Source organism: Helianthus annuus, chromosome 12 (assembly GCF_002127325.2).
Source record: "Helianthus annuus cultivar XRQ/B chromosome 12, HanXRQr2.0-SUNRISE, whole genome shotgun sequence".
In the NCBI taxonomy this organism is placed as follows: domain Eukaryota; kingdom Viridiplantae; phylum Streptophyta; class Magnoliopsida; order Asterales; family Asteraceae; genus Helianthus; species Helianthus annuus.
In genome coordinates, this window is record NC_035444.2 from 152056277 (window position 1) to 152081727 (window position 25451).

At 36.1% G+C, this 25451-nt stretch overlaps 2 protein-coding genes and 1 long non-coding RNA gene across 4 annotated transcripts; all 3 read right to left on the reverse strand.

The window, feature by feature from the left end:
* Positions 1 to 25281, reverse strand: LOC110895656. Its single transcript, XM_035980433.1, has 2 exons — positions 24798 to 25281; positions 1 to 347 (listed from the first exon to the last, which is right to left on the reverse strand). The coding sequence occupies exons 1-2, from the start codon at positions 24932 to 24934 to the stop codon at positions 17 to 19; spliced, it is 468 nt and encodes a 155-aa protein (XP_035836326.1). The 5' UTR covers positions 24935 to 25281; the 3' UTR covers positions 1 to 16.
* LOC110895655 (F-box/kelch-repeat protein At3g23880-like) lies at positions 7157 to 9757 on the reverse strand. Of its 2 annotated transcripts, none has more exons than XM_022142976.2 (2): positions 8523 to 9757; positions 7157 to 7602 (listed from the first exon to the last, which is right to left on the reverse strand). In XM_022142976.2, exon 1 carries the CDS (start codon positions 9654 to 9656, stop codon positions 8718 to 8720), a length of 939 nt encoding a protein of 312 aa, XP_021998668.1. In that variant the 5' UTR covers positions 9657 to 9757; the 3' UTR covers positions 7157 to 7602; positions 8523 to 8717. The 2 variants fall into 2 exon arrangements, with proteins under 2 accessions (XP_021998668.1, XP_021998669.1); XM_022142977.2 differs by lacking the exon at positions 7157 to 7602 and adding an exon at positions 7609 to 7826.
* Positions 16161 to 18263, reverse strand: LOC110895657. Its single transcript, XR_002567296.1, has 4 exons — positions 18182 to 18263; positions 17039 to 17544; positions 16782 to 16963; positions 16161 to 16407 (listed from the first exon to the last, which is right to left on the reverse strand). It is a non-coding gene; the product is annotated as an uncharacterized LOC110895657 (long non-coding RNA).
* Positions 25282 to 25451: the final 170 nt, after the last annotated feature.

Below are 25451 nucleotides of genomic sequence, written 5' to 3' on the forward strand. Positions count from 1 at the left end.
ACAACATTTTCACTGATCAACGCAAAAAATTCTTCAATTTGTTCAAGAAGTCGCCGGTTGGTTTCTGTTCTTCCGCCCCTGAATCCGATGCTCCGGCCACCGGCACCGCTGCAAGCGCCTCTTTCTCCTTATTCAACTGGTTAATAGCTTCATGTTCGGCCGCCTTCTCGGCCTGCAAAATAGGAGCATAATAATCTGAATGGGCCTCCATACATTTCTTCAAAGCGGAAGTAACATCGAAACATTTATCCACTATATTCTCCTTGTTTATCTCGCCTTCTACGATGCAGTTTTCCCAGTTGATGAACACTTCTTTGCACCCGCCTCCTTTCATGAACAAACAAAACCCACATTCTCCTTCTTCTTCTTGTTGATGAAAGGGTTAGAAAAAAAGACGTTGGAGACCAAAAGGGTTAGAAAAAAAGACGTTGAGAGCTCAGATGTTAAAAGATTCTTTTTGGACTAAAAGGGTAAAAGTGATATAACCACATGGGCCAAAATCGTAATTTACTCTTATAAATTCAAATTGCTATCCATTTTCTCTCTTAATAGTTACAATTGCAAACTATATTGGTAACATAGATTGATCTAGTATTATTGTTGTTATATTCAAAATTACAAAAGTAAAACTAGGTTTTATTCGTTCAAAGGTTTTCATCTCAGAGGATGTTTGGGATTTCTTGTTTAACTCCAAAATAATAAATAAGTAAGTGCGTCATATGTTACAATACCATGAGGCTAAAAAAAAGTTTTCTATTTTTTTTATTTCACTCATTCGTATTCTATTTCTTATATGTAATTTCAGTTATATTATATCTCGATAGGGTAAGGTTATTGTAAAAAAGACCAAAAGTATGAGAAAGGTAAGAAAGAATCTCAGCGATTAGATCTAAATTAATTGAAAAGGGTAAACAAGTAATTTTATCATTAATTCAATTAATTAAAAACTTCCCATAACCGCCACCTTAATTATAGGAAGTATATAACATCATTCAGCAAGTATATAACACCATTTAGCAAGTATATAACACCATTCAACATTCAGCAAGTATATAACACCATTCAGCAAGTATATATAACACCATTTATTGACTAAACGACTAAACATCTGATCGAAACATATTTTTTTATCTATAAAAATATAGCAATATGGTACTCGTATTAAAGATAAAAAAACGCTCGTTATTATGGTGTATTTTTAAAAAAAAAAAAGTTACGTATAAAAAGTTATTGATGTTTAAAAAAGACGGGGGAAGTTACATGTGCATAACCTAATTTCTAGTGGGTTTAAAAGACTATATTGCCCCTAGATATTTCAAATCAGTCCAAATTAATGAAAATATTTTACAATTTGGTCCCTATTGATCTCAACCATTAGATCAAAAGATCTAATGGTTGAGATTCTTTCTTACCCTTCTCACATTTTAGACCTTTTTTACAGGATCCTCTACCTATCTCGATATATCGTTTATTATTTTTAAATCTTTATCAATAACTACTTAATAATTTCTTTATTCAATCCATTTTATACATGGTTTCTAACCTAGTTTATTGAATAAAGATACATGAAAAATTTATATACCCTAGACCTAATAACTAAAAACAGATGTAGGAATACAAATAAAATGATTGATAAATGGATCGTTTAGTTATAATTCATTTTGTGAAGTTAAAACCAATACTATTTTTTATTTTTTATAAAAAAAATATGTTATATGTTGATGAATTTTGTTGTAATTTTACGATAACATAGAGTTGTTGCTTAATCACTTCGATAAATTACGATAATTGAATGCTTTATTTTACACACTATATAACAGGGTGTCTGGATTTATTAGATGAAATTAGCTTAAATACACTTACGTTCAAAGTTGAAAGTTCGGTTAGCCGAATGAACCAACCCAACTTTTCAATAACCAAGTTAATCCGTACGCTTATAACTGAAATCAATACGTAAGATAAACATAAAAACTAAAACATTGTACAACCTATATGAAATAGGCAAATTGGAAATAAATAATCCCAACTCACTGTTATTGGCCAATAATAATCCCAACTCATTTAATCACCAATAATAATCCGAACTATTCACTTTTGTTTGTAAAATACTCCCACGTTAAAAAAACACTAACTAGGTTAAAATATTGTTGATGTGGCTTAACATGTGTGGACTGACGTGGCTGGTTAACATCTTACTTGTGTATAAAATGATTATCAGCCTCATTTGCACACACAATCGCACTTTCCCTCAAAACCCTAATTCTACAAATTGGGCAAATTCAGTCGATTGTGTGTGCAAATGAAGCTGATAATCATTTTATACACTAAGTAAGATGTTAACCAGCCATGTCAGTCCACACATGTTAAGCCACGTGAGCAATATTTTAACCTAGTTAGTGTTTTTTTAACGTGGGAGTATTTTACAAACAAAAGTGAATAGTTCGGATTATTATTGGTGATTAAATGAGTAGGAATTCTTATTGGCCAATGACAGTGAGTTGGGATTATTTATTTCCAATTTGCCTATGAAATATTATAAAACCTAACATAAAATAACCATGTACTTATGTGTAAAGAATTGTGTAACTGATAATTTGATATTCTGACTTTGGTAAGAAAACATAATAGAAAAGAAAGATGGAGTAAATGGGCTCATTCAGTTTGAGATTTTGGTCCGGTCTTAGTAGACCAATAAGCCTCCTCTTAAAGAGAAAACTCAACTATTTCCACCCGGCATATATAACTCAACTAAGTTCACAATCAAACGATATGCATAATATTTGGTACAAAATTCATTAAAAAGGCATTTACTACATTGATCGTATAGGGAATGAAAACTAATTAGAAAAAATGACATTACCTTTTTCATAAACTGGCTGATCAAAGCAGAAGCAGTGTTCCTGTGAAGGAATACACAGAAATATAACTTCCATTAATCCCAAGATTAGTGATGGCTTTAGAATAGGGTTCATAAGCAGCAAGTGTTCTATTGAAGTCAGGAGGAGCTAGCCATCTGAGTAAAGCTTCACCAGTTTTCCTAAAGCCCCTTATATAAACCATTGATCCATCTGGTGAGTAGTCGATAGAGAAGAGCTTTTCAAACAACTTTGAAACACCATCCTCCATCCTCCATATATGGTAAACTCGTTTATAGTACCCTCGACCGAGGTCGACTTCCTCTGGACCGCGTTCCTCTAGACCGGCTTCAATCACAACAAGTGACTCCCTTAGCTTAAGCACAGACAATTTACGAGTATAAGTTAGGCTATCCGGAAGCTTCACTTCTCCAAACTCTTCACTTGTAAGATCAAACGAAACAACCAAATTACCACTCACAAGAAAATAAACAACTCCACCTACAACCACCTGTTCCCCACCAAACTTAAAACACTTACTCGGTACATTGCTGCTATACGCACTTCTCCAAACTCTCGTGCTTAACGTAAACACCTCAACCTGCCACGGGACCACATCTTCCATATTAATCCTAATTTTAATAATCTTCGGGTCTATGGTCTCCGGACAAACCCCAAAACCTAACACATTTACATGTATCCCATCACCGACCATATGAGGCAGAACAACATCAACCGCTTTCCTAATAGAAGGATTCCAAATAATCGCTTTATCTTCGATACCGAACAAACACAATAAGCCGTGAGAGCTGTCAATTATTGTATAATGTTTATCCATATCAACTACCAATTGGGGAATAGTAACAGGAACCTTATGATGGGGGAAAGTAGCATCATCATTGTCAGCAATTGAAACACATTTTCGCTCAAGATGAAGAGCGTCGTGATACCTTACGAGCAGATGTTGCTGATTCTGTTGCTTGACATGATTTCGAATGAAATCGGAACTGTCGATGAGGAACTTCCATGCTTTGCAGACTGTTCGGAATCGAATCAACGGTTCCACCGGAAGCTTGTTTATGATTAGCTCTTGGATTTCGAAGGGAATTGTTAGATATTTTAGTGTAATCGGGATTGACTTGGTGATCAAAGCGAATAATAATACACATCAAGCAAGTTAGGAGGTGCGGGAGTGCACGCTTGTTTGAGTTATTATTATTCGAGGTGTACGGGCGGAGCCCGTACTCTACGGGGGTTCCAAGGGGGCAGCGCCCCTTTGGTAGGGGGTCCGGGGGAAGCGCCCCTGGGAGCAGGGTCCAAGGGGCGGCAGCCCCTGGCGGGGTCCAAGGGGCAGAGCCCCTGGCTGGTTCGTGAGCTCATCACGCAAGTGTATAATAGGAAGTCTAGACACTTAGGTGTTAGACACAGCATGATTCGTGAGCTCATCACGCAAAGGGTGATATCGGTGGAGTTTGTGAGAACTCAACAGAATTTAGCCGACCACTTAACCAAAGATTTATGTAGAGATCTTGTGCACAAGGCGGCTGTAGGGATGGGATTAAAGTCCACCTGAGATTTCTCGTGTTAAGATACCCAATTCCCACCTAATATGACGTTAGGTGCTGAATTCAATGTGGAAAGCTTAACATCTAGAAATTGGAACACATTAGTAGCATCATCCCAAGGTATGTGTTTAGACCTCCAAGTTAAAGGAGATTGAAGGTTCTCTTCTTAATAGTTCTTTGAAAAATTGCATATGCAGGTGCAAGAATAAAGAGCTACCTATATGAGCATGAAGTTTAGCCGCTTCAAGAAGCTAGGACTTGTCTTTGATATGTTCATTGAAGGATGGGACACAGGCTAGTAAAAATAGTGTCAAGAAAGAACATTAGAGTATGTAAACTTGTGTGTATATTATCTTCATGTATTCACTGAATAGAAAGGGTTCAATCCTTAGCGACACCCCTATATTCGAATATTTGGAATGTGTAATATACTAATGTGAAATTCAATCGTCGCGATATTTCATTTATGCATAAGTTTGATTGTTGTGAATTTGTTTAAGTTAATCAAGGATTACGCTAAAATGGGGGAGGAATGTTAGATATTTTAGTGTAATCGGGATTGACTTGGTGATCAAAGCGAATAATAATACACATCAAGCAAGTTAGGAGGTGCGGGAGTGCACGCTTGTTTGAGTTATTATTATTCGAGGTGTACGGGCGGAGCCCGTACTCTACGGGGGTTCCAAGGGGGCAGCGCCCCCTTGGTAGGGGGTCCGGGGGCAGCGCCCCTGGGAGCAGGGTCCAAGGGGCGGCAGCCCCTGGCGGGGTCCAAGGGGCAGAGCCCCTGGCTGGGGTCGAAAATTTATGATAAATTTTCAAACAAAATTTCAAGGCAGTTTTTAATGCAATTTACTAAAATTCGAAAATAACTGCCGGAGGCAGTTATCTGCAAGAAAACCCTAAATTCGTTTCTCAGTTTTTGGTCACAATTCTCTGGTTCGTCAATTTCACTCAAAAACACATACTCAGGTTCAATTCTCAAAATCAGAGTTGTATCCGATTAAATTATTCGGGTGAACCACCGAAATAATTTGATCTGAGAGTGATTACACGCCTCTCTGATCGTCCGGTTTCTGAAAATTCCCCAACAGGAATGTTGTCTGACATTTTGATTTTGATTTTGATGATTGAGATATGAGATTTCTAGGGTTTATGATATATGAAATGGAAGATCATATATGCGTCCTGTTTCAACATTTTGGTAGCAAAACGATGTCGTGGTATGTTTGTAGTCCCAACTGAATAAATTAAAGGTAAAATGCCAAAAATGGTCCCTTGTTTTTATGTCACTTTTATTACTTCAATATAAAAAATGAAACTTTTTTAATTTGGGCCACTTTACGACATGCCTCTTGGAACCACTTTCATAGACAGAGATGATAGAGCCGGTATGACCGTTTATTAAAAAGGTCAATCCGAACACGGCCTATTTAATGAACATCACATATTTAATAAATAAGTTAACCTGAACACAACCCGCAAAGTAAGTGGGTTATATGTATAAGCCAGGGGATAAACGGGCTAGTTTTTTACTGGAATTGGAGCCGTCAAAATTTGACCCAGGTGGAACAATTAAAGCTGAATAATCTCTCAGCAGAGCTGATGCATTTCAGCTTTTCGAATGGTCCGGATGGTTGGGTTTGGACTAAGGCAAATGACGGTTTGTTCTCTGTGGGAAGTTTAAAGGAGCCGCTTAAGCTGCCAACAGTCCCTTCCAACAGTCAGATCCCAGCAAAGGTGAGATTTGTCACATGGCGCGCGGAGCTTCGGAGACTAACTACTATGGATGCTCTTCTTAGGAGGAATATCCACGTCCAAAACCCCATGTGCCGTCTATGTGGGGACATCCAAGAATCAGTGGAACACACGTGCCATTTCTCTCAAACGGTATGGAGTATTATCAGTATTTGGTGCCATCTCTTCCCCATATACGCTTTTGAGATGAAGGATTTGCTTTCTACTCACAAGCTTTGGAGCGGATCAAAGAGAGGCAAAAAGGCTGTCCACACGGTATTACTCACTTCTCTTTGGAGCATCTGGAAATCGAGAAACATGGTTGTGTTCGAGTCAAAAGTTCCTTCAGTGGCTGCGGTAATTGAAGAGGTTAAAACTCTAAGTTACATGTGGATGAAAAACAGATCAAAATCTATGGCGTTGACCTGGGAGGAATGGAAAGCTTTTAACCTTGAAAATTTGGGATAGTCAGGTTGTAAAATGCTTCGAATGTCTGGTTCATTATTCTGATTTCGTTTGAATAAACTTGTTTTGTTGGTCGTTCAAAAAAAAGTGGGTTATATGTAGATTTAAGAAAATGTTTTGCGTCAACCCGTTTAAGGATTTCTTTAAAAATGTTTATATATGAATTTTAGAGACGAAAGTGTTGAATCACTGTTGATATTCAAAGCTGGCAGTCCCAAATTCAAATTCATGGTTGGCTATACACAAATAAGGATCAAAAGCGTAAAAGTCAAAGTCAAACACCTCTATTTTCGTTTTGATTTTTGAAAATATGTTGTGGTTTATTAGAATAATTGCTGTCCATTCTGGTATCAAAATAAGCTGGCCCAAACTGGCAAACCGGTGGAACGTAACCCTTTTCTGACGGGTCGGCTAGCCGGTTTGTTTGATGCTTTCCTAAACCTTAGTCACCGGTCCGGCCAAATTCCCCCCCATTCCCCCCATTCCCCCCCCCCCCCCCCCCCCCCCCCCGCGCAAGAACCGGTTGTGTATCCAGTATATCCCCTTAGTTCAAGTACTGCATTCCAATTCCCTACAAACCAAACATTAGTACAGGATTCCAATTCCCTACAAACCAAACATTAATTGATGATCCAGTCCGATCCAATCCAATACTTGATAATCATACAGACCGATACGTGTCCCATGCACGTCTCCAACACACGTCCCATACGGCCATACACCCATGTCCATGTTCTATAAAACCCAAACTCATGGTTTTGAAACACAACTTTTTAATAAGACCCTGTGCTATTCCGATCATCTTTACAAATCCACCCGATATCATAATCCAAATACACTTGAAGCTCTTTCTTAACCGACACACACCCATGCCCTATACTAATATATATTTATATATCTACTTCGCCACACGAGACACACTATTATGCTGATCAGAGATGAACAACTTCCCAAATTCCTCAAATGCTATTTTCACCAAATACCTGAAAACAGAAACCATATTCAGAGATTTACACCACTAATCTGGAACATGATCAATAGCCTGATCAAGAAATGCGATCAAAAAGCAATTGAAAGCCACCGATTCAGCAACTTTTGAAGTATTTAAACGACAAATCTGGACCATAATCGCTAGCCTCATCAAGAATTCAAGAAATGCAATCAAAAGCTCTTCAAAGTCATCAATTGAAGTAATCAACTGACTAATCTGGAACATTATCAATAGTCCGATCAAGAAATCAAGAAATATCATCAAAATGCAATTAATAGCCATCGATTCAGAAACAATTAAAATAACTAAACATCTAATCTGGACCACAATCACTAGACTGATCAAGAAACGCCATTAAAAAGCAATACAAGTCATCAATTCAGCAACAATCGAAGAAATTAAACAACTAATCTAGACCATAATCACTAGCCTGATAAAAAAGTAGTTAACCTACTCGGGACCATAATCACTTGCCGACAAGAACAGCTTCAAAGATCAAACTCTTCGTAAACATCCTTAACCCCATATAAATGCTTGCATATATCCTGATTGTGAGTGAAGAAACCAGCCGATGAAAACCTCGAAACACTTACAATTATAGCTAACACTCCAAGAACAATCTGCATCATACCTAAAATTCACCCTAATCTAAACTTTGGAAAGCAAGAAACCCTCACCTTGAAACCCTAGTTGAACAAATACCCCATTCAGACTTAATCTAACAAAACCCCAATTAAACAGTTCATATGTAACAGAGAGTTTGCCAGATCATTAAAAAACTGAATTTTGCACCAATAAATATAACTCAAATAAGTTCACAACTAAACGACATGCATAATATTTTGTAAAAAAAAAAAATCATTAAAAAAGACATTTATTACATTGAAGACTAATTAGGGAAAGTGGCATTACCTTTTTCCTAATTTGTAATATCGGGCTGATCAAGCAGAAGTAGTGTTTCCGTGTAGGAATACACAGAAATATCCCTTCCACTAACTCCAAGATTATTGATGGCTTTAGAGTAGGGTTCATAAGCAGCAAGTGTTCTAATGGAACCAGGATGAGCTTGCAATTCGACTAAAGCTTCACCGGTCTTCCTAAAGCCCCTTACAGAATCCAATGATCCATCTTTGGTGAGTGACCACTGATAGTGAAGAGCTTTTCAAACAACTTTGAAACACCATCCTTCATCACCCATACATGGGAAACCCATGTATAGTCCTCTAAACCGGCTTCAATCACAGCAAGTGACTCCGACTTAAACATACACAAACTACAACGAGTATTGGCTAATCTATCCGGAAGCTTCAGTTCTCCAAATTCTTCACTTGTCAGATCAAACGAAACAATAAAATTCCCATACCCACCTTCACCATCGGCCCTATCACTAACATCCCCGTTAACACGCCAATAAACAACTCCATCGACAACCACCTGTTCCCCACCAATAACAAACTTACTCTGTACATTGCTGCTATACGCACTTCTCCAAACCCTCGTGCTTAACGTAAACACCTCAACCTGCCATGGGACCACACCTTCCATACCTTCTATCGTAATCTTAAAAATCTTCAGGTCCCTAGTCTTCTGACAAACCCCAAACCCTAAAAAGTATGCAGATATCTCTTCAACATCCCTATCAAACAGATGCAGAGCAACATCAACCGCTTTCCTAATTGAAGGATTCCAAATAACCGCTTTCCCGTCGAAATAACCGAACAAACACAATAATCCGTGGGAGCTGTCAATTGTTATTTCATGTTTACGCATATTAACTACCAATTGGGGAACAGTCACAGAAACCGTATTTTGGGGGAAAGTATCAGTATCATTGTCAGGAATTGAAACATATTTTCCCCCGATATTAACAGCGTCTTGATACCTTACGAGCAGATGTTGATGTTGGGTGATATGATGAAGAATGAAATCGGAACTGTCGATCAGTGACTTCCACGCTTTGCAAACCGATCGGAATCGAATCAAGGGTTCCACCGGAAGCTTGTTGATGATTAGCTGTTGGAGTTCCATGGGAATGTTGTCTGACATTTTGATTTTGATGATTGATTCTTCTTCTAGGGAGGGTTTACAGAGATATCAACTTTTTTTTCTAGGGTTTATGAGATGTGAAATGGAACATCACATATGATATACGTAATACGTGTACTGTTTCAACATTCTGGTAGCAAAACGATGTCGTATTATGTTTGTAGGCCCATCTGAAGCAAAAACTGAACTTCAAAACCAATAGGCTCAAACTATCGACACACCAAGTTTGGTGCGAACATAGTCACACCCAAAAATGTGTTTTTTGTCTATACGTATATCCTGTAGTGTCGAGCTGTGGCCAAAGCGCGGCGTTTTGATCCGGTCAACTAGACAAAGACTGACGAGTGTGTGACGGGTCTGTTGACCGGACCAAAATGCCGAGCTTTGGCCGCGTTTTGGTCCTGTCAACCAGACAAAAGACTGACACCCGGTCTGGTTGACAGGACCAAAACGCGGCCAAAGCTCGGCATTTTGGTCCGGTCAACAGACCCGTCAGACACTCGTCAGTCTTTGTCTCGTTGACCGGATCAAAACGCTGCGCTTTGGCCACAGCTCGACACTGCAGGGTGTCCATATAGGACAAAAAACACCTTTTTGGTTTGCCAATAGGCAAATGAGTGTGCAAATAGGTACACCCAACCAATAATTCACTAAAATAAGGAGTCACAAACACCCCTTAGGGTGTCCGGAGTGGGCGGCAAACCCACTCAGCAAAGCGGTTTACCGCGCGGTAACACCGCCGCCGGTGGGTTTTGCCGATCGGCAAACATGGATAGGCGGTAAAGGTTTGCCGATGCGTGAAGTGTTTATTATTTTAAATATGTTAGTTTAAAAAAAAAGTTTATCAATTCATGAAGTATCTAATATTGCCAATACTTTTCAGCATAGTTTAAATTCTTAAGGTTGAATGACATGACACACTCTCATTGGTTGATTTTGATGTTTACCACTTTAAAATGTTTAACCACTCCCTATACCCTTAGAGTGGTTAATAAATATAGCCACTTTGGCCCTCTTGCCTGGTATCAAGTAGGCCCATCAATGTTCGTGGGGGGAAATTCAATGTAGTCAATGTTCATTTTGGTAATCTTGTTGTTCAAGTTGTTCATTTTCTCGTCAAATATGCAGTCTCATTTTAGCTGTAAGAAAACTGATTATTAAATAACAAATAAAGTTACTTAACTCTTCTACTAGTCTAATTCAAGAAACTTGACTTCCACTTTTAAAGATATTCAGAATTACAACCGTTGTATATTTTTTTTTTTACATAGAGCATCTCAACTCCGGGGTTTGGGGCGTTTTTAAGCTCACATGAAGGAGAGAGGGGGAGGAGAAAGGGAGAGGTGTTCGAGGGTGTTTTAGGGGCAACTTGGGCTGCATTGACGTGAGCACATTTCTAGATGATTCTCCTTTTAGTTTTTTGAAAATGTGTTGGCATGATTTCATCCGCCTTTTTCATCTTCCGTCATTTGTACATAACTTATTATACTTAAACACCTGGGTTTGGGATGGGGAGGTCTTCGGTCCCACAGACGACAGCAATTAAAAAAATTTACCGTTCAAAAAGAAGAAGTAAACTTCATATGCATTTAAGTAGACATCAATTCTTCAAAAGAAAATTATATGCTCTGTTTAGTGTCTAATCGTTTTAGAGGTAATATGTCAAAATCAGTTTCGGTGTTGAAATGGAAGATGTTGACTGATTTGTAAATACCTTTATGAAGTTTTATGAATAATGTAAATAATCTAACGTATTAGTCAGTGTCGGCCCTGAGAATTTGTGTACCCTGTTCGAGCTTTAAAAAAATGTGCCCTTAGGCCTTAAAGAAATTGTGTATTGAGCTCAATAAAATGTCTAAATCTAATGCCAATGGGCTAGTAACTAATCTAAAGCATAAGAATAGTTTTGTAAGTGGGCCTATGTTGGTGTTTTTATTGGTATACCCTATTTAAAAAATAAATTTTTACGTATACGTATTGGGTTTTTTTTTTTTCTAAAAATAGTGTGCCCTCCGAAATATCGGGCCCTGGCCGGTGGTCCTCCCCGTCCACCCCAGGGCCGTCCCTGGTATTAGTAACGAATAAGTGATAACTTCCAAAAATTACATCATGTTATTGACATGTTAGAATACAAATATCAATTTAGTTAGTAATAGAATATTCAGCATTTTAAATACATACTAGTTAATGCCACCGCCCGCGTTGCGGGGCGATAGCCGAATAATTCTCAATCAATTAAAAAAACACTATTATAGTTTTGTTAGGAAAAAAAACTAAAACGATGACAAGACCGTAGTTTTGAGCTCAGGGCAAAACTGTAGTTTGTAAGGATTAATGAGCGAGTTTTAGGAAGCTCCTTGACATGGAAAAAAATTAAATCCAGTCAACTAATAAAAAAATACTTTTATAGTTTTGCTAAAAAAAACTAAAACGATAGCAATACTGTAATTTGAACTAAGGGCAAAGTTGTATTTGTTGACTTGGGTAAAATCGTAATTTGGCAAAAGTTAAAGTGATGGCAATACTATAAATTTGAACCGGAGACAAAATCGTAATATAACTTTGCACTAATCACAAAATCGTAATTTTAAGCTGGGGACAAAACTATATTTTTAATTTGAACCGGAGCAAAATCAAAATTTTGAACTGAGGGCAAAATCGTAATTTTGAATAGGGGGCAAAAGCATAGTTTTATTTTGAACCGGGCAAAAACATAATTTTAAACCGAAGGCGAAATCATAATTTTTGAAACAGGGCGAAAATGCAAAGTCGTCATTTTTAGTTTGGGGCAAAATAAAATTACGTTTTTTTATAATTTACGATTTTGTCCCAGCTCAAAATAAAATTACGTTTTTGCCCGCAGCTCAAAAATTATATTTAAACTGGAGGCGAAATTATAAATTTAAACTGAGAGCAAAATCATAATTTTGAGCTAGGGAAAAATATAATTTTATTTTGAACTGTGGGCAAAAACGTAATTTTGAGCCGAGGGCAGAAGCGTAATTTTGAGCTAGAGAAAAGGGGAACAATTTATTTTGAAGTTGGTGCAAAAATGTAATATTAAACGAAGGGCGAAACCATATTTTGAAACTGGGAACAAAATTAAAAGTGAGTTTTTGAACCGAGGGCAAAAGCGTAATTTTGAGCTAGAGACAAAATTATAATTTTATTTTGAGCTAGGGGCAAAAACGTAATTTTAAATAAAGGACGAAAGCGTAATTTTAAACTGGAGATAAAATAAAATAAAAAAAAGTTGGTCCAATAGAGAAGTGCCACACAGCTGTGTGGCACTATTCCCCTAAACTTGGTTTTGTATATTAAACGAAGGGCGAAACCATATTTTGAAACTGGGAACAAAATTAAAAGTGAGTTTTTGAACCGAGGGCAAAAGCGTAATTTTGAGCTAGAGACAAAATTATAATTTTATTTTGAGCTAGGGGCAAAAACGTAATTTTAAATAAAGGACGAAAGCGTAATTTTAAACTGGAGATAAAATAAAATAAAAAAAAAAGTTGGTCCAATAGAGAAGTGCCACACAGCTGTGTGGCACTATTCCCCTAAACTTGGTTTTGTATAGTAGGGTAATTAGATATATACACATGGACCAACCCTAGTTAAGTTTAGGACGCTCAAATCAAATCTCGCAAACTAAAATTTATCTACTTTAAATTAGCGTACGTAGATTACTCACACATAGTTGCCCAGACTTTTGCTCGTATTTGGCTTGTTTTACGAACGGAACCTAGTTGATAGGCTCGTACGTAGATTACTCACACAACCAAGTATATACTCTAATATTATATGGGAAAACCCATGCATAAGAAAGTCCCATACAAATTTGGTTAAAGGTAAAAAACGAATCAAACCGACTTTGAATCTTCAAAACAGCCTGCTGAATCCATTTTTAACCATAGTTTTTCAATACCTTGAGCTGGTTTAAGTGTTCCCCAAACCCCCAAATCAGTGTGTAACATTTGTAGGATCTAGATCATGCCTTGAACAATTCAAAAACACTTGTAAAAATCTTAAGGGTTCATGATTTCCTATAAAAAGCAAGGGGTTTCTTCATTCTTCCTTGCTCATTTGCTCTCTTCTCTCTATTGCTCTAAGTTGAGGCTCTCACACTTGTTGAAGGCCTCATACCTGAGTATTCTTAGTCTTCTTTTCCAAGCTTGGACCCTTTGTAAGTGTTCCTTCATGCCTGGTTAGTTATTTTAAGCAAGAAAGTCAAACAGTGTTTGACTTTCAGCTTTGATCATGAATTGGTCAAGACAAAGTTCGTTTGAACTTTGCAACGTGAGTGTAATCACGATGGTTATAATCCCTTATGACTATACCTACTAATTACCACGTTGATTAGTCGAATTGACGAGTCAAAGTTTCGGTCAAAACGCACGATTATGTGCATTTTAGCTAAACTAACATAAGGTTAGTGTTGGCACCTTTAAAAGTACGATATAATTTACACGGCTTAGTTTTTAATCCTTTTTATATAAGATTTTCAAAATGTGAATTATATACAACTTATGGCCCAAATAATGAGCCTGTTGGTTCTGTTTTGAGCCAACTTCAAAGCTATCTGCTACTTTTTTAAATACTAGGTGGGAAACCTGTGTATTACTCTGGGCTCGAAGACCCAAATTATCACTTCCACTATGATTGGGCCTACCAATATCAGGCTTTAATTGGCTTTTAAGGACATCGTTTTGCTTCCAAAATGTTGAAATGACAAAGATAAAACGCATATCAAACCCTTAAAAATATTAAATCCCACCTTAACCTGTCTAATAGACAAACAATATTAAATCCCACTTTAACTTGGTTGAAATAAGTTGTTCAATTAACTTGGTTAAATTATTGTGTGACAATAAGTTCGTCCAATTAACTCCGTTCCACAAGTTCGGACTTAAGACAACAAAATTCGTCCAATCTAAGTTTATATGATCACAGACCACAACGTTCGAATAAAATAAGACAGCTAAGTAGATGCACCAACAGACTTGTTCGAATAGAAACTCATGTATGTTCGTATGACCACACACAACCGACTTGTTTGAGAAAAAAATAATTATCAAAAACAAATAACTTGTTAAGACCCAAGGTATTGGGTACAGTCTAGAACCCGATTATGTCTGTTCAAAATAACGTTTTTTTTTTCATTATCATTATCATTATATTATAATAATTTAGTTAAACTGTCAAATCGTTTTTTAACCCCAAAGATAAAACAATAATTTGGTTAAACTGTCAAATCGCTAAAACCGAGCCATAACCCGAACGAAACCGGCAGCCAACTAGCAACTTAGGTACTACATATCGGGTCAGTTTTGGTGAACAATCGGTCTGGTACTCGATTACTTTAGGTCCGACCCGAAAATCGATAACAAGTTTTAATGGCACACCATGAGCACTATGTAGGGAATTCATACCATAAACACTAATTATATTGAAACAAATCCGAAAGTGTAATACCATAAACACTAATAATACTGAAACAAATCCGGAAAATGTCTTATATTTAATAAAAACTGAAATAGCAAAGCAAACGAAAGGACGTGCAAACTCACCATCCATTATTTGTCCGCACTACTCACCGGCCACACCCTAGCCACCGCCGCGGCGCATCTGCTCCTATCCGATGTCTCTCATGAAACGAAGATGGATTCACTCCGTCAAGCTCGGAAATCTTTTTCTCTAACTCTTGGAAAACGAGATTCGTCTGCTTTCTTTCATTTTTAAGTTGCACCTCATGTTGCGCATCCATCGCAACCAACGAATCCCTCGTTTCTTTTTCTTTCAGCTCCATAAATTGTTTCACACCACCAACAGGATGAGTTTCCGAGATCTTGATTTCGAAAAGAAGACAATTGATAAATTTCTTCCTCTCTTCGTCGGTGTCCAAACGGAAAAGCTTTTCTCTGACACTCTCCATGTTTCTTTCTCGACTGATGGCGAGAAACGAATCGATAGCTTTCGCTTTGTCACCGGGGAAAGAGTTCCGGTAGATACAATCGGCTGGGCAAACGGTATTATCTAGAAGCTTACATGGTTCACACCGGGACGACATGGCCCTTCTGTGGGTGGTGGTTTTGAAGTGTAATTTATAAATATAAATAGTAAAGTAATTCTGTGGGTGGGGTGGGGTGGGGTCCTTCTCGATTTGCGCGATAACGATTTTTGGTAAATAACGTTTTGTCTTTTCTTCTACTCAACGGTAATTAGTTACGTATATATTCCATGTTATTTATTTATTAGATAAAAATTAATATTCCATATGGCGCATTGCATAAATGCCACAGTCAATGTAGTTTTCTTCTGTCTTCCATGGCATTTCCAATCTTTTGATGATTGCCCATCTTAGTGTTTTTTGGCGAATCTGATCTTCTTAAGGTCAAGGTAGTCACACAATGCATTTCTCTACAATATATCAAAAATAAAATATCTTAGTTTCTCAAAATTCTAAAGTTAGTAAAACTGTAAAGTTATTATTAGTCATACCAACATATTAGGGATCCCTTGATATCTATCATGGAAATTTTCACCCATTTTGCTGTTATCGATCAACACAATTTTAGAAGTGTTCATATTGAAACACACGACGTAATAATGTTCTGAAGCTAAAATGGGGAAAACAGGAGGTCAAAATCTCTTATCGGTTTGACTTAAACTGTTCAAGCCATTGATCCAAGTTTTGTGTGAACATTAAAAGTCGAACTTCGTCGGTGCTTGTAGGTGCATAATGATTCTTTAACTGTAAATTCACAATATCAAAAGTAATCGCAACAGTTGATCTTATCAGTAGAGTAATTATAGCTATCAGTAGAGTAATTGTATGAAATATAACAATAACAATGAATCTATCAATTTATTAATTGTATCCAAATGTAGAGTAATTATCCATTTTCATATTGTAAAATCATTTTAAAATAATGATTTAACACAAGATTGACACTAAAAAATCCTATGATACTCATCAAATTAGCAAACGGCATTATTTTGATCCCATTCGTATACAAATGAAATTTCATGCTTTAATACTACCACAACAGAATAATTCTTTGCAGAAAACAGAATAATCTACATAATAGCAAAACAGAATATAAAAGAGTAAGTCTGAAAACGTACCAATAGAAGCGATGAGCAAAAAAACCTACTAAGAGAATACTGGCTTTTCATTTTTTTCTTCATTGTTTAGCACTTCAGCCCATTTGTCAATGATGACTGATGTAATTTTTACACCATCAAACATTGCTTCAAAAACCACTTTGATTGAATCTGTCCCATAAACTGACTTGTATACAAACTTGCTGTTGTTATACAAAAGATAGAAAAATTAATAAGATATATAAACAACATTTGCAAACAACTAAAATAGTACTTACAATTCATCTGTTGGAGAAAATATGTAATCTACTATCAATTGTTCATCATCACTCATCTTTGTTCCAAGTTGAACTTTCCGGTTAACGTAAGGTGATTTATATGCAGAAGTTGGCTTAGATATTCTCTTTTCTTTTGTTTGTTCAGGGGTAGTGTGGGTTTTAGTTGTTTCTTGGGTGATGGGTACTTGAAGAAATGGAAATGTGTCTAGAATTGACTGTATTTTGTTTTCGTTTTCATCTTTATTCTTTCCTGAGAAGAATCACCTTCAATAGGATTTACTTTCCATTGATCCTTTAAAGCATAAACTTACTGAATCCCAACGAAGCATCTTTAGCAACTAAATGTTATATTTTTGTTTCTTGACATCTGATCTCGATTTCATTTAGTAATGTTTCCGTTGTCCCTGGTTCTGGTTGATCGTTTTCAGCAAATTCATTCTCACCATCATTTTTTTCACCAGCATTGTCACCTCCAATACCATCAACTATTTTTCCAGCATTATCACCTATAATAGTTGATCTTATTAGTAGAGTAATTATTTTAATGTGTAGGGTAATTAAAATAAAACTGAAAATTACCCTACAATGCATTAGGCAGTTACTTAGTCAAAATTACTCTATAAGTGAAACAAAATTACCCTACAACCTCATCAAGAATACACTAAATCAAAATAACAGTCAATGTGTAGGGTAGTTATCAGAATTATAACTAATAAACTTTTATTTTATCAGTAGAGTAATTATTTCAATGTGTAGGGTAATTATCAGAATTATAACAAATAACATCATTTTATCTTATCAGTAGTGTAATTATAGCAATGTCTAGGGTAATTAACAGAATTATAACAAATAACAATATTTGATCTTATCAGTAGATCAATTATCAGAATTAAAACAAATAACAACAGTTGATCTTATAAGAAGAGTAATAATTTCAATGTGTAGGGTAATTATCAGAATTATAACAAATAACATTGCATTTTATCAGTAGAGTAATTATTTCAATGTGTAGCGTAATTATCAGAATTATAACAAATAACAACATTTGATGTTATCAGTAGAGTAATTATACCAATATGTACGGTAATTAACAAAATTATAACAAATAACAATATATGATCTTTATCAGTTGAGTAATTATACCTTCTAGCCCACCATCTTTATTTTTATCATCATTTAGACTTCTTTCTTCATGACGTGATTTCATTGTTTGTTCGACCTCCGCTTCTTCGGTGAAGACACCTTCAAATTTGTCAAATAATACATATGTTAATTGTAGGATAACTATTTTATAAAACTAGTGTAAATATGTACCTTCTTCATCAGCTTTTTCCATTGATGGAGTTATTTCAGGTGGTTCATTCAAATCGATGATGTTAGTATCATCAGCTTTTTCCATTGATGGAGTTATTTCAGGTGGTTCATTCAAATCGATGATGTTAGTATCATCATTTGTACTTTGACTCAATGGAAATTTCTCTTCCCATTCCTTACACATGTCTTGTACATTTTGATTCCATGGAAACTTTGATTTTCCCTCCTTCACCATTTGATTAATTACTTCTTTTAACTCTTCATATTTTTCAATATGGTTTTCAAGAGTAATCAACCATTGCTACACATGATTAATAAATATATAAGTATAGTAACTATTTTGAATTGATAGCGCAGTTTTTGTTTGTAGAGTAATTATTACCTTTTCATTTGATCTATAATCAGGGCCTAAGTAGGATAATTCAGATAATTGTTGTGGTGTAGCAAAATAATCAAAAATCTTTTGAGTTGACGTTCCAATCCCAAATTTATTGATGTCAAAAGTTGAGTCGGACAGTCTTGTATAAGGCACTACATAGAACAAGTAAAACAACAAATGGTTAAAACGGTTTTTTGATCTTTTGATTGCATAATAGTGTAATAATATGAAATTACTTACTTGATGTGGTGATATCATCATTTGGTTCATTTCGACCTTCTTCAGTTATGTTATCACCAATAAGTTCTTCAAAATTTGAAACTTGAACATTCTTTTTGCTTTTATCTTCAGTATCAGATTCAACATTCTTCGGATTTTCATTCATTTCTACATCATCATCTGTTTCTTCATCGTCTGTCAATGGGCCATTATTGTAGAAATGTTTTTGCAAGTTGTTGAGTAGCTCCGTTGTGATATACTTCACTGCTGGTGTTTCAACTTTAAAACCTGATTTTTTACGCCTCTTGAAGTATGAATGTGCGAATATTACCTGCCATTAATTTAACGAAATATAAGTTTTAAATTAAATTAGTTATTAAAAATAACTAAATTAACTACAAATAATAAGTAGAGTAATTATCATACCGCAAGTAATATTATTGGGCCAGTGAATTGATCAATTCCTCCTTTCCATTTTTTCTTTGATCTTCTTAGACATTCGAGCATGTAGCCACACCAGTTCAGATTTGGTATTTCTGAATCTTTTTCAATACCAATTATAAACCTCTGGTTGACTGTTGTTGATTGTGTTGTTTCTCCCAACAAAGTATTCACCACAACAAGAAAGTTTGTGTTGAATAACTTTCCTGCTTGTGAAGATTCTTTGATCAAATCAATAACTTTTCTCACCCTGATTTTCGGGTTATCAAATTGATTCTTAAATTCATCAACTCTCTCACCAACACCTTTTCTAGGTTTGTTCTTCTCAAGCACTGCAATCTTACCCCTTGGTATTCCGAGACATTCTTCTACTAACTTTGGAGTTATTTTTATACGATGATTTCCTGTATTAATCTCTTGCCTGTCTTCATCGTAGTTCATTACCAACCAACGTCCTAACACTGTTGGCACATAATTTATCTTCAGTGAAAGTAGAGCTTCAAACCCCATTTCTATCACAGCTTTTTTTTGTTCATCTGAAAGTGAACTTATAACATCCAATAGACCAGATGACTTGCATTTCATGCGTAGGGTATTGCTAGTGAAATCTACAAAGTTCCTTTGTGGGAATTCTATCTGAGGTGTTCTTTTTCTAGTCTTAATAGGGGATTGAAAATCATATTGAGAGTCCACTACTTGAGGTGTTTTTTTACTGATGTTTTTGACTTTCTCCGTAGTTTTTCCAGCTTTTATTTTTTTAATTGGTGACTCAAAATCGTCTTGAGAGTCCACTTCTGTTCTTTTCCCACTCTTCTTTTCACAAACTTGCTCATCTTTCATGTTTTTCTTTTTTTTCCTACTATATTTCTGTTTCACAACAGTCTTTACCGGTGTAGATTTTGAAGTTTTCAATTGTTTAACCGGAGACTCAAAATCGTCTTGCGAGTTTAATTGCTTTCTTTTACGAGTGTCCTTTTTACAAACTTTTTTATCTTTTGCAGCGTCCTTCTCTTTCATAACATGCTTTTTTTTGCAACGTCCTTCTCTTTCACAACAGGCTTTTCTTTTACAGCGTCCATCTCTTTCACAACATGCTTTTCTTTTGCAACGTCCTTCTCTTTCACATCAGGCTTTTTTTTTGCAGCGTCCTTCTCTTTCACACCATCGTTCTTCGCAACAGCAACTGTTGTTTGTTTTCTTTTTAAGATGTGTTTTTCTATCTTCCTTCTTTTTCTTTGCTATATTTTCTATTTCAACATAGAGTAAAAAAAATCATCAATTGTTATATTTGCTATAGATTATTTATCTACATAATTTAGGCTTTTCTAACCTGCTAATGTTTGTCCGTCATCAATTTCATCAACATCAAAGCAAATAGGGTTTGTTGCATCATTGGCATATTTTTTAAGTGATTTTGAACAAGTTCTCTGACTTCTCCTCCTTTTAATAGAAACTAAATATACAAAATACACAATTTTAATTGATAACTAATTATTGATAAAATTACCCTACAAGTTCAACAAAATTACCCTACAACATAACAATAGTACACTCAATCAAATTAACACATAAAACTGATTCAAAATTACCCTACAAATGCTTGGTTGTCGTTGAAATTACCTTTTGTAGACATGACTAATGGTAGAATCGAAGAGTATTTTGAAGATTTGGAGACTTTGAATCAGAGCATTTGGAAGTTTTTTAGGGCTTTGATCTTTTGAAATGACGGTTTTTGTGGAAAAAGGGAGGAAATAAGACAAACTGTACGAGTATGTTTAATTACTAAAATGTCACCGCCAAAAACTTCCATTCGTACGTTTAGTATGTTTATTTTATTTGTACATGAACTTAACATTTCAATTGGTTTAAAAAAATTAAAGCCCAATTAAACTAGTATAGATGGTTAATACATCCAGAACTTTATCAAGTATATTGAACAAAATTTATACATTTAACTCAACGATTTAAAAGATAACAATTACATGTAAAGTTACCCTGTACGCCAGTGAGATATCGACATAAACTGCAACATCGACTCAAAAAGTGAGTGGAAAGCTAATGATTGATGGTCTTGTGATAATTGAGCTCCGTGGAAGGACAGTCGGCGTTCTTGGATGTGGTGGTCGGTTTTCCGTTGGGCACAAAAGTTGTGTTGTGGGCGTCTACGGCTTGACATGACAAAATAAGTGAGTATATATATTGAGAGGATAGGAACTTTGAAGTAGGGATGAGATTGGTACGGTACTTGTATCCGTATAAGTTTGTTTTTTTAGCACTGTACACGTTTGTTTTTTTAGCACTGGTACGGTACCCCTTTTGATACACTTTGTTTTTTTTTATCGGTACGGTACCACCATGTACAAGTTTGTTTAGCAAACCATCTAAGCCCCTTGTGCCTGATGACTTTCTTTCTATCTTTCTTACTCTCTCAAGCAATGCGACGGCTTTATAATCGAAGTTTTTAGGGCAAGAATGGAGCAAAACCAAGAAGAAAATAAAAATCCGATCTATGTATCTTCATCATCAGATTTGGTGGATGTTACTTTTGAATTAATGGTTGTTGAGATAATGGTTAAAGTTTTAAGTTACCAACTAAAATTCAATTTTTTAACTAAAAATTAAGATATGGGTTACATACTTTAACTAAAAAATTAAGATATGGGTTACATAAAACTTTTAAGAAAAGTAACAATTTTGTAAAAAAAATTAAATCAACTTTTGGTAACAAAACGAAAACAATTTCGGTGTGTATTGATAAATGGATGGATTTACTTTCAATATTAAAATTATGTGTATTCATTGTTTATTTATTTATTTATTTTGCTTTAGTTTCCTTTTTTTAGTCTCTTTTTTAGGTTTGTTTTCAAACGTAAAACCCAATATTTTAAAAACCAGTTTTTAAACAGTATCGGGAAGGGCTCATAAATGGTTTAACCGGGCGGTAATACCGAATGGTGTCGATCACTTTAAATTGTCATGGTATTGATATCAATATTCATTTATCATCACTAACAGAGTTGTATAAATGAAAAAAAAATGAAAACCGAAAACCATAAAATGAATATAGGTATTGGTACAGATGTTTGGTACTGTACGCTAGCAATGCGATGTCATTTATTATCGAAAGAAAAAACAATAATAATAAATACCAGTACTGAATCGATGTTCGTTTGGTTTCGGTTCAATTCACTACGGTAGCGGCAAGGTATATGTTATCAAACACGAAACCATAAAAAATAATACATATTGGTATCAATCTTGTTCGGTCCGGTATGATATGGTAGCCATACGACCTTAGCTTATTGAAAGCAATATATATATATATATATATATATATAGGGAGCCGCTAGAATGAGAACCAACTCGAGTTGTAAGAACCGCGAGAACTACACCCCACGGAGCGCCGTTCGCCGCGATTTTTTTTTACAAGTAGATGTGTGCATTATAAACACGGCCGTAAAAAATCACGGCGAACGGCGCTCCGTAGGGTGTACTTTTTTACACCTCAAGTTTGGTGAAAAAAAAAAAGAAAAAAGAAAAAAAATTAAAAAACACCAAACTTGAGGTGTAAAAAAGTACACCCCACGGAGCGCCGTTCGCCGTGATTTTTTACGGCCGTGTTTATAACGCACACATCTACTTGTAAAAAAAAATCGCGGCGAACGGCGCTCCGTGGGGTGTAGTTCTCGCGGTTCTTACAACTCGGGGTGGTTCTCATTCTAGCAGCCCCCTATATTATATATATATATATACCGGTACCGAACAACTCAGCTGGTTTCGGTTTGGTACGATAGCGGCACGATAACCGTTTTCGATAAAGTTTATATGGCAATGTTGAAAAAAATAAGCATAGAACGCAAACCAACTAAACCGATATTAACTGAACAACATTGGTATCGGTATCAATATTCATTTTTGTTGTTTTCGATCTATGTAAAGTTTTTTATTTCGCTTATTATAACGAGTACCAATACCATAATGAACTAAACAAATACCGATCATATTCCCATCGCGTGGTTGGGTGATAAACCACTATTGATGCGTTGATTAAGAGAAGGACAGGCCTGAACATATGCAGCCTTTGTATGTCTTCTTCATCCGAGTCAGTGGACCATATCTTCACTTCTTGCCATATGGCGTCCGCGGTGTGGCAAAACATAAGTAACATTCCTCCGATCTATGTAAACATAAGTAACATTCCTCCGATCTATGTGTTTTCAATCCATGATCTTTTTGAACTTCACAAACATATACCAGGATAGCAACACAACAGAAAAATGATTTAATCTACGGCTCGCGAAGAACAATATGGTGTCTAACAAAGAGCCGGTGAAGGTTGATAACATTCTAGGAAGGATCAAGCACTTAAGCTTCATGTGGATCACAAATAGGGCCAGAGTGTAAATCGGAATAAGAAAACAAAGCGTGCATGAACTAACATCAATACAAAATACAAATCTTTGCTTTGATTTCGATAAACTTGCTCAGGAGAAAAAACGTTCAACCAACCCTAAACGAATGTCGATAACCCATGCTATGCAGTTAATTGCGGTAAAATCTTGAGTATCGGTAAAGGACCGATATTTGAGATATAGCAATTTAACACTAATAATTCAGTGATATATCAGTTATATCGGTCAATATCACTGATAATATCAGTACCAATAAAAGCTAAACGAATAACTTTCTTTTTTTTTTTTGAACGGCAAATTTGGATCACTGACGGACCACTGGAGTATCATCGTGCCACCAGCAGAACCACCCGATCATATCCATCTCCACTAGACAATAATGCCTATACACCAATTCAGGAGGAAACCCAATAAATCATGGGAAAACCCCCTATGTGGGAATCGAACCCATGACCTAATGGTCATAAGCCTTATCCCACCACCAAAATACCACTAGGCTATAATGCCATGGGTTAAACGAATAACTTTCTAGTACACTCATATCAACATTCAATAAAAGCTAAACGAATAACTTCCTGTGTAATATCATCAATCAATCAACCAATTAACTGTATGCAAAATCATCAATTTCAAGTACCTTATTTCAAAGACACAACATTTTCACTGATCAACTCAAAAAATTCTTCAATTTGTTAAAGAAGTCGCCGGTTTCTGTTCTTCCGCCCCTGAATCCGATGCTCCGGCCACCGGCACCGCCGCAGCCGCCTCTTTCTCCTTATTTAACTGGTTAATAGCTTCCTGTTCGGCCGCGTTCTCGGCCTGCAAAATAGGAGCATAATAATCTGAATGGGCCTCCATACATTTCTTCAAAGCGGAAGTAACATCGAAACATTTATCCACTATATTCTCCTTGTTTTTCTCGCCTTCTTCGATGCAGTTTTCCCAGTTGATGAACACTTCTTTGCACCCGCCTCCTTTCATGAACAAACAAAACCCACATTCTCCTTCTTCTTCTTCGTGTTCTTGATTATTCTCGTTTGTTGGAGACGGGTCTGTGGATTCTTGATCTGGGGTTTTGGTTGTGGGATCGGGTGATGGGTTTTGGGGTTCGTCGGATTGGGAGGAAGACATGTGGTGGCGGTGGTGGTTTAGGGTTTATTGGGTAACGAAGGAGGGAGAAGGTACTTCACCACAGAAACGCTCACAAAAAATAAAATAAAATAAAATTTTGGGTATGAGATAGTAATAATCTAAAACTACCTAAGAGGGGACGGGGTGGAAGCGTGATACACAAAGTTCACGCGTGGAATTTTCCAAAACGAGTTATAACACCGGCGCCACTCAAACAATAACGCGTGGAATTTTAAACGCGTTAAACCCAGCACGCGTGAAACTTTTGAGTTTTATAGGGTATGACTTGTACATTGTGCATTAATACTTGTATATTGGAATACCCATCACTAGTGATTCCACCCCTAGTCCATTTCTATCACTAGTGATGGAAATATGGTTGATGACATGGCATTTCCTGATTGGATAGTGGGAGTGATGGAATCCATCACTAGTGATTCCACCCCTAGTCCCCTAATAAATCTGGTTATTTGACTTTCAAATTATAAAATTCGATTTGCTTCCATTTTATCTCTTA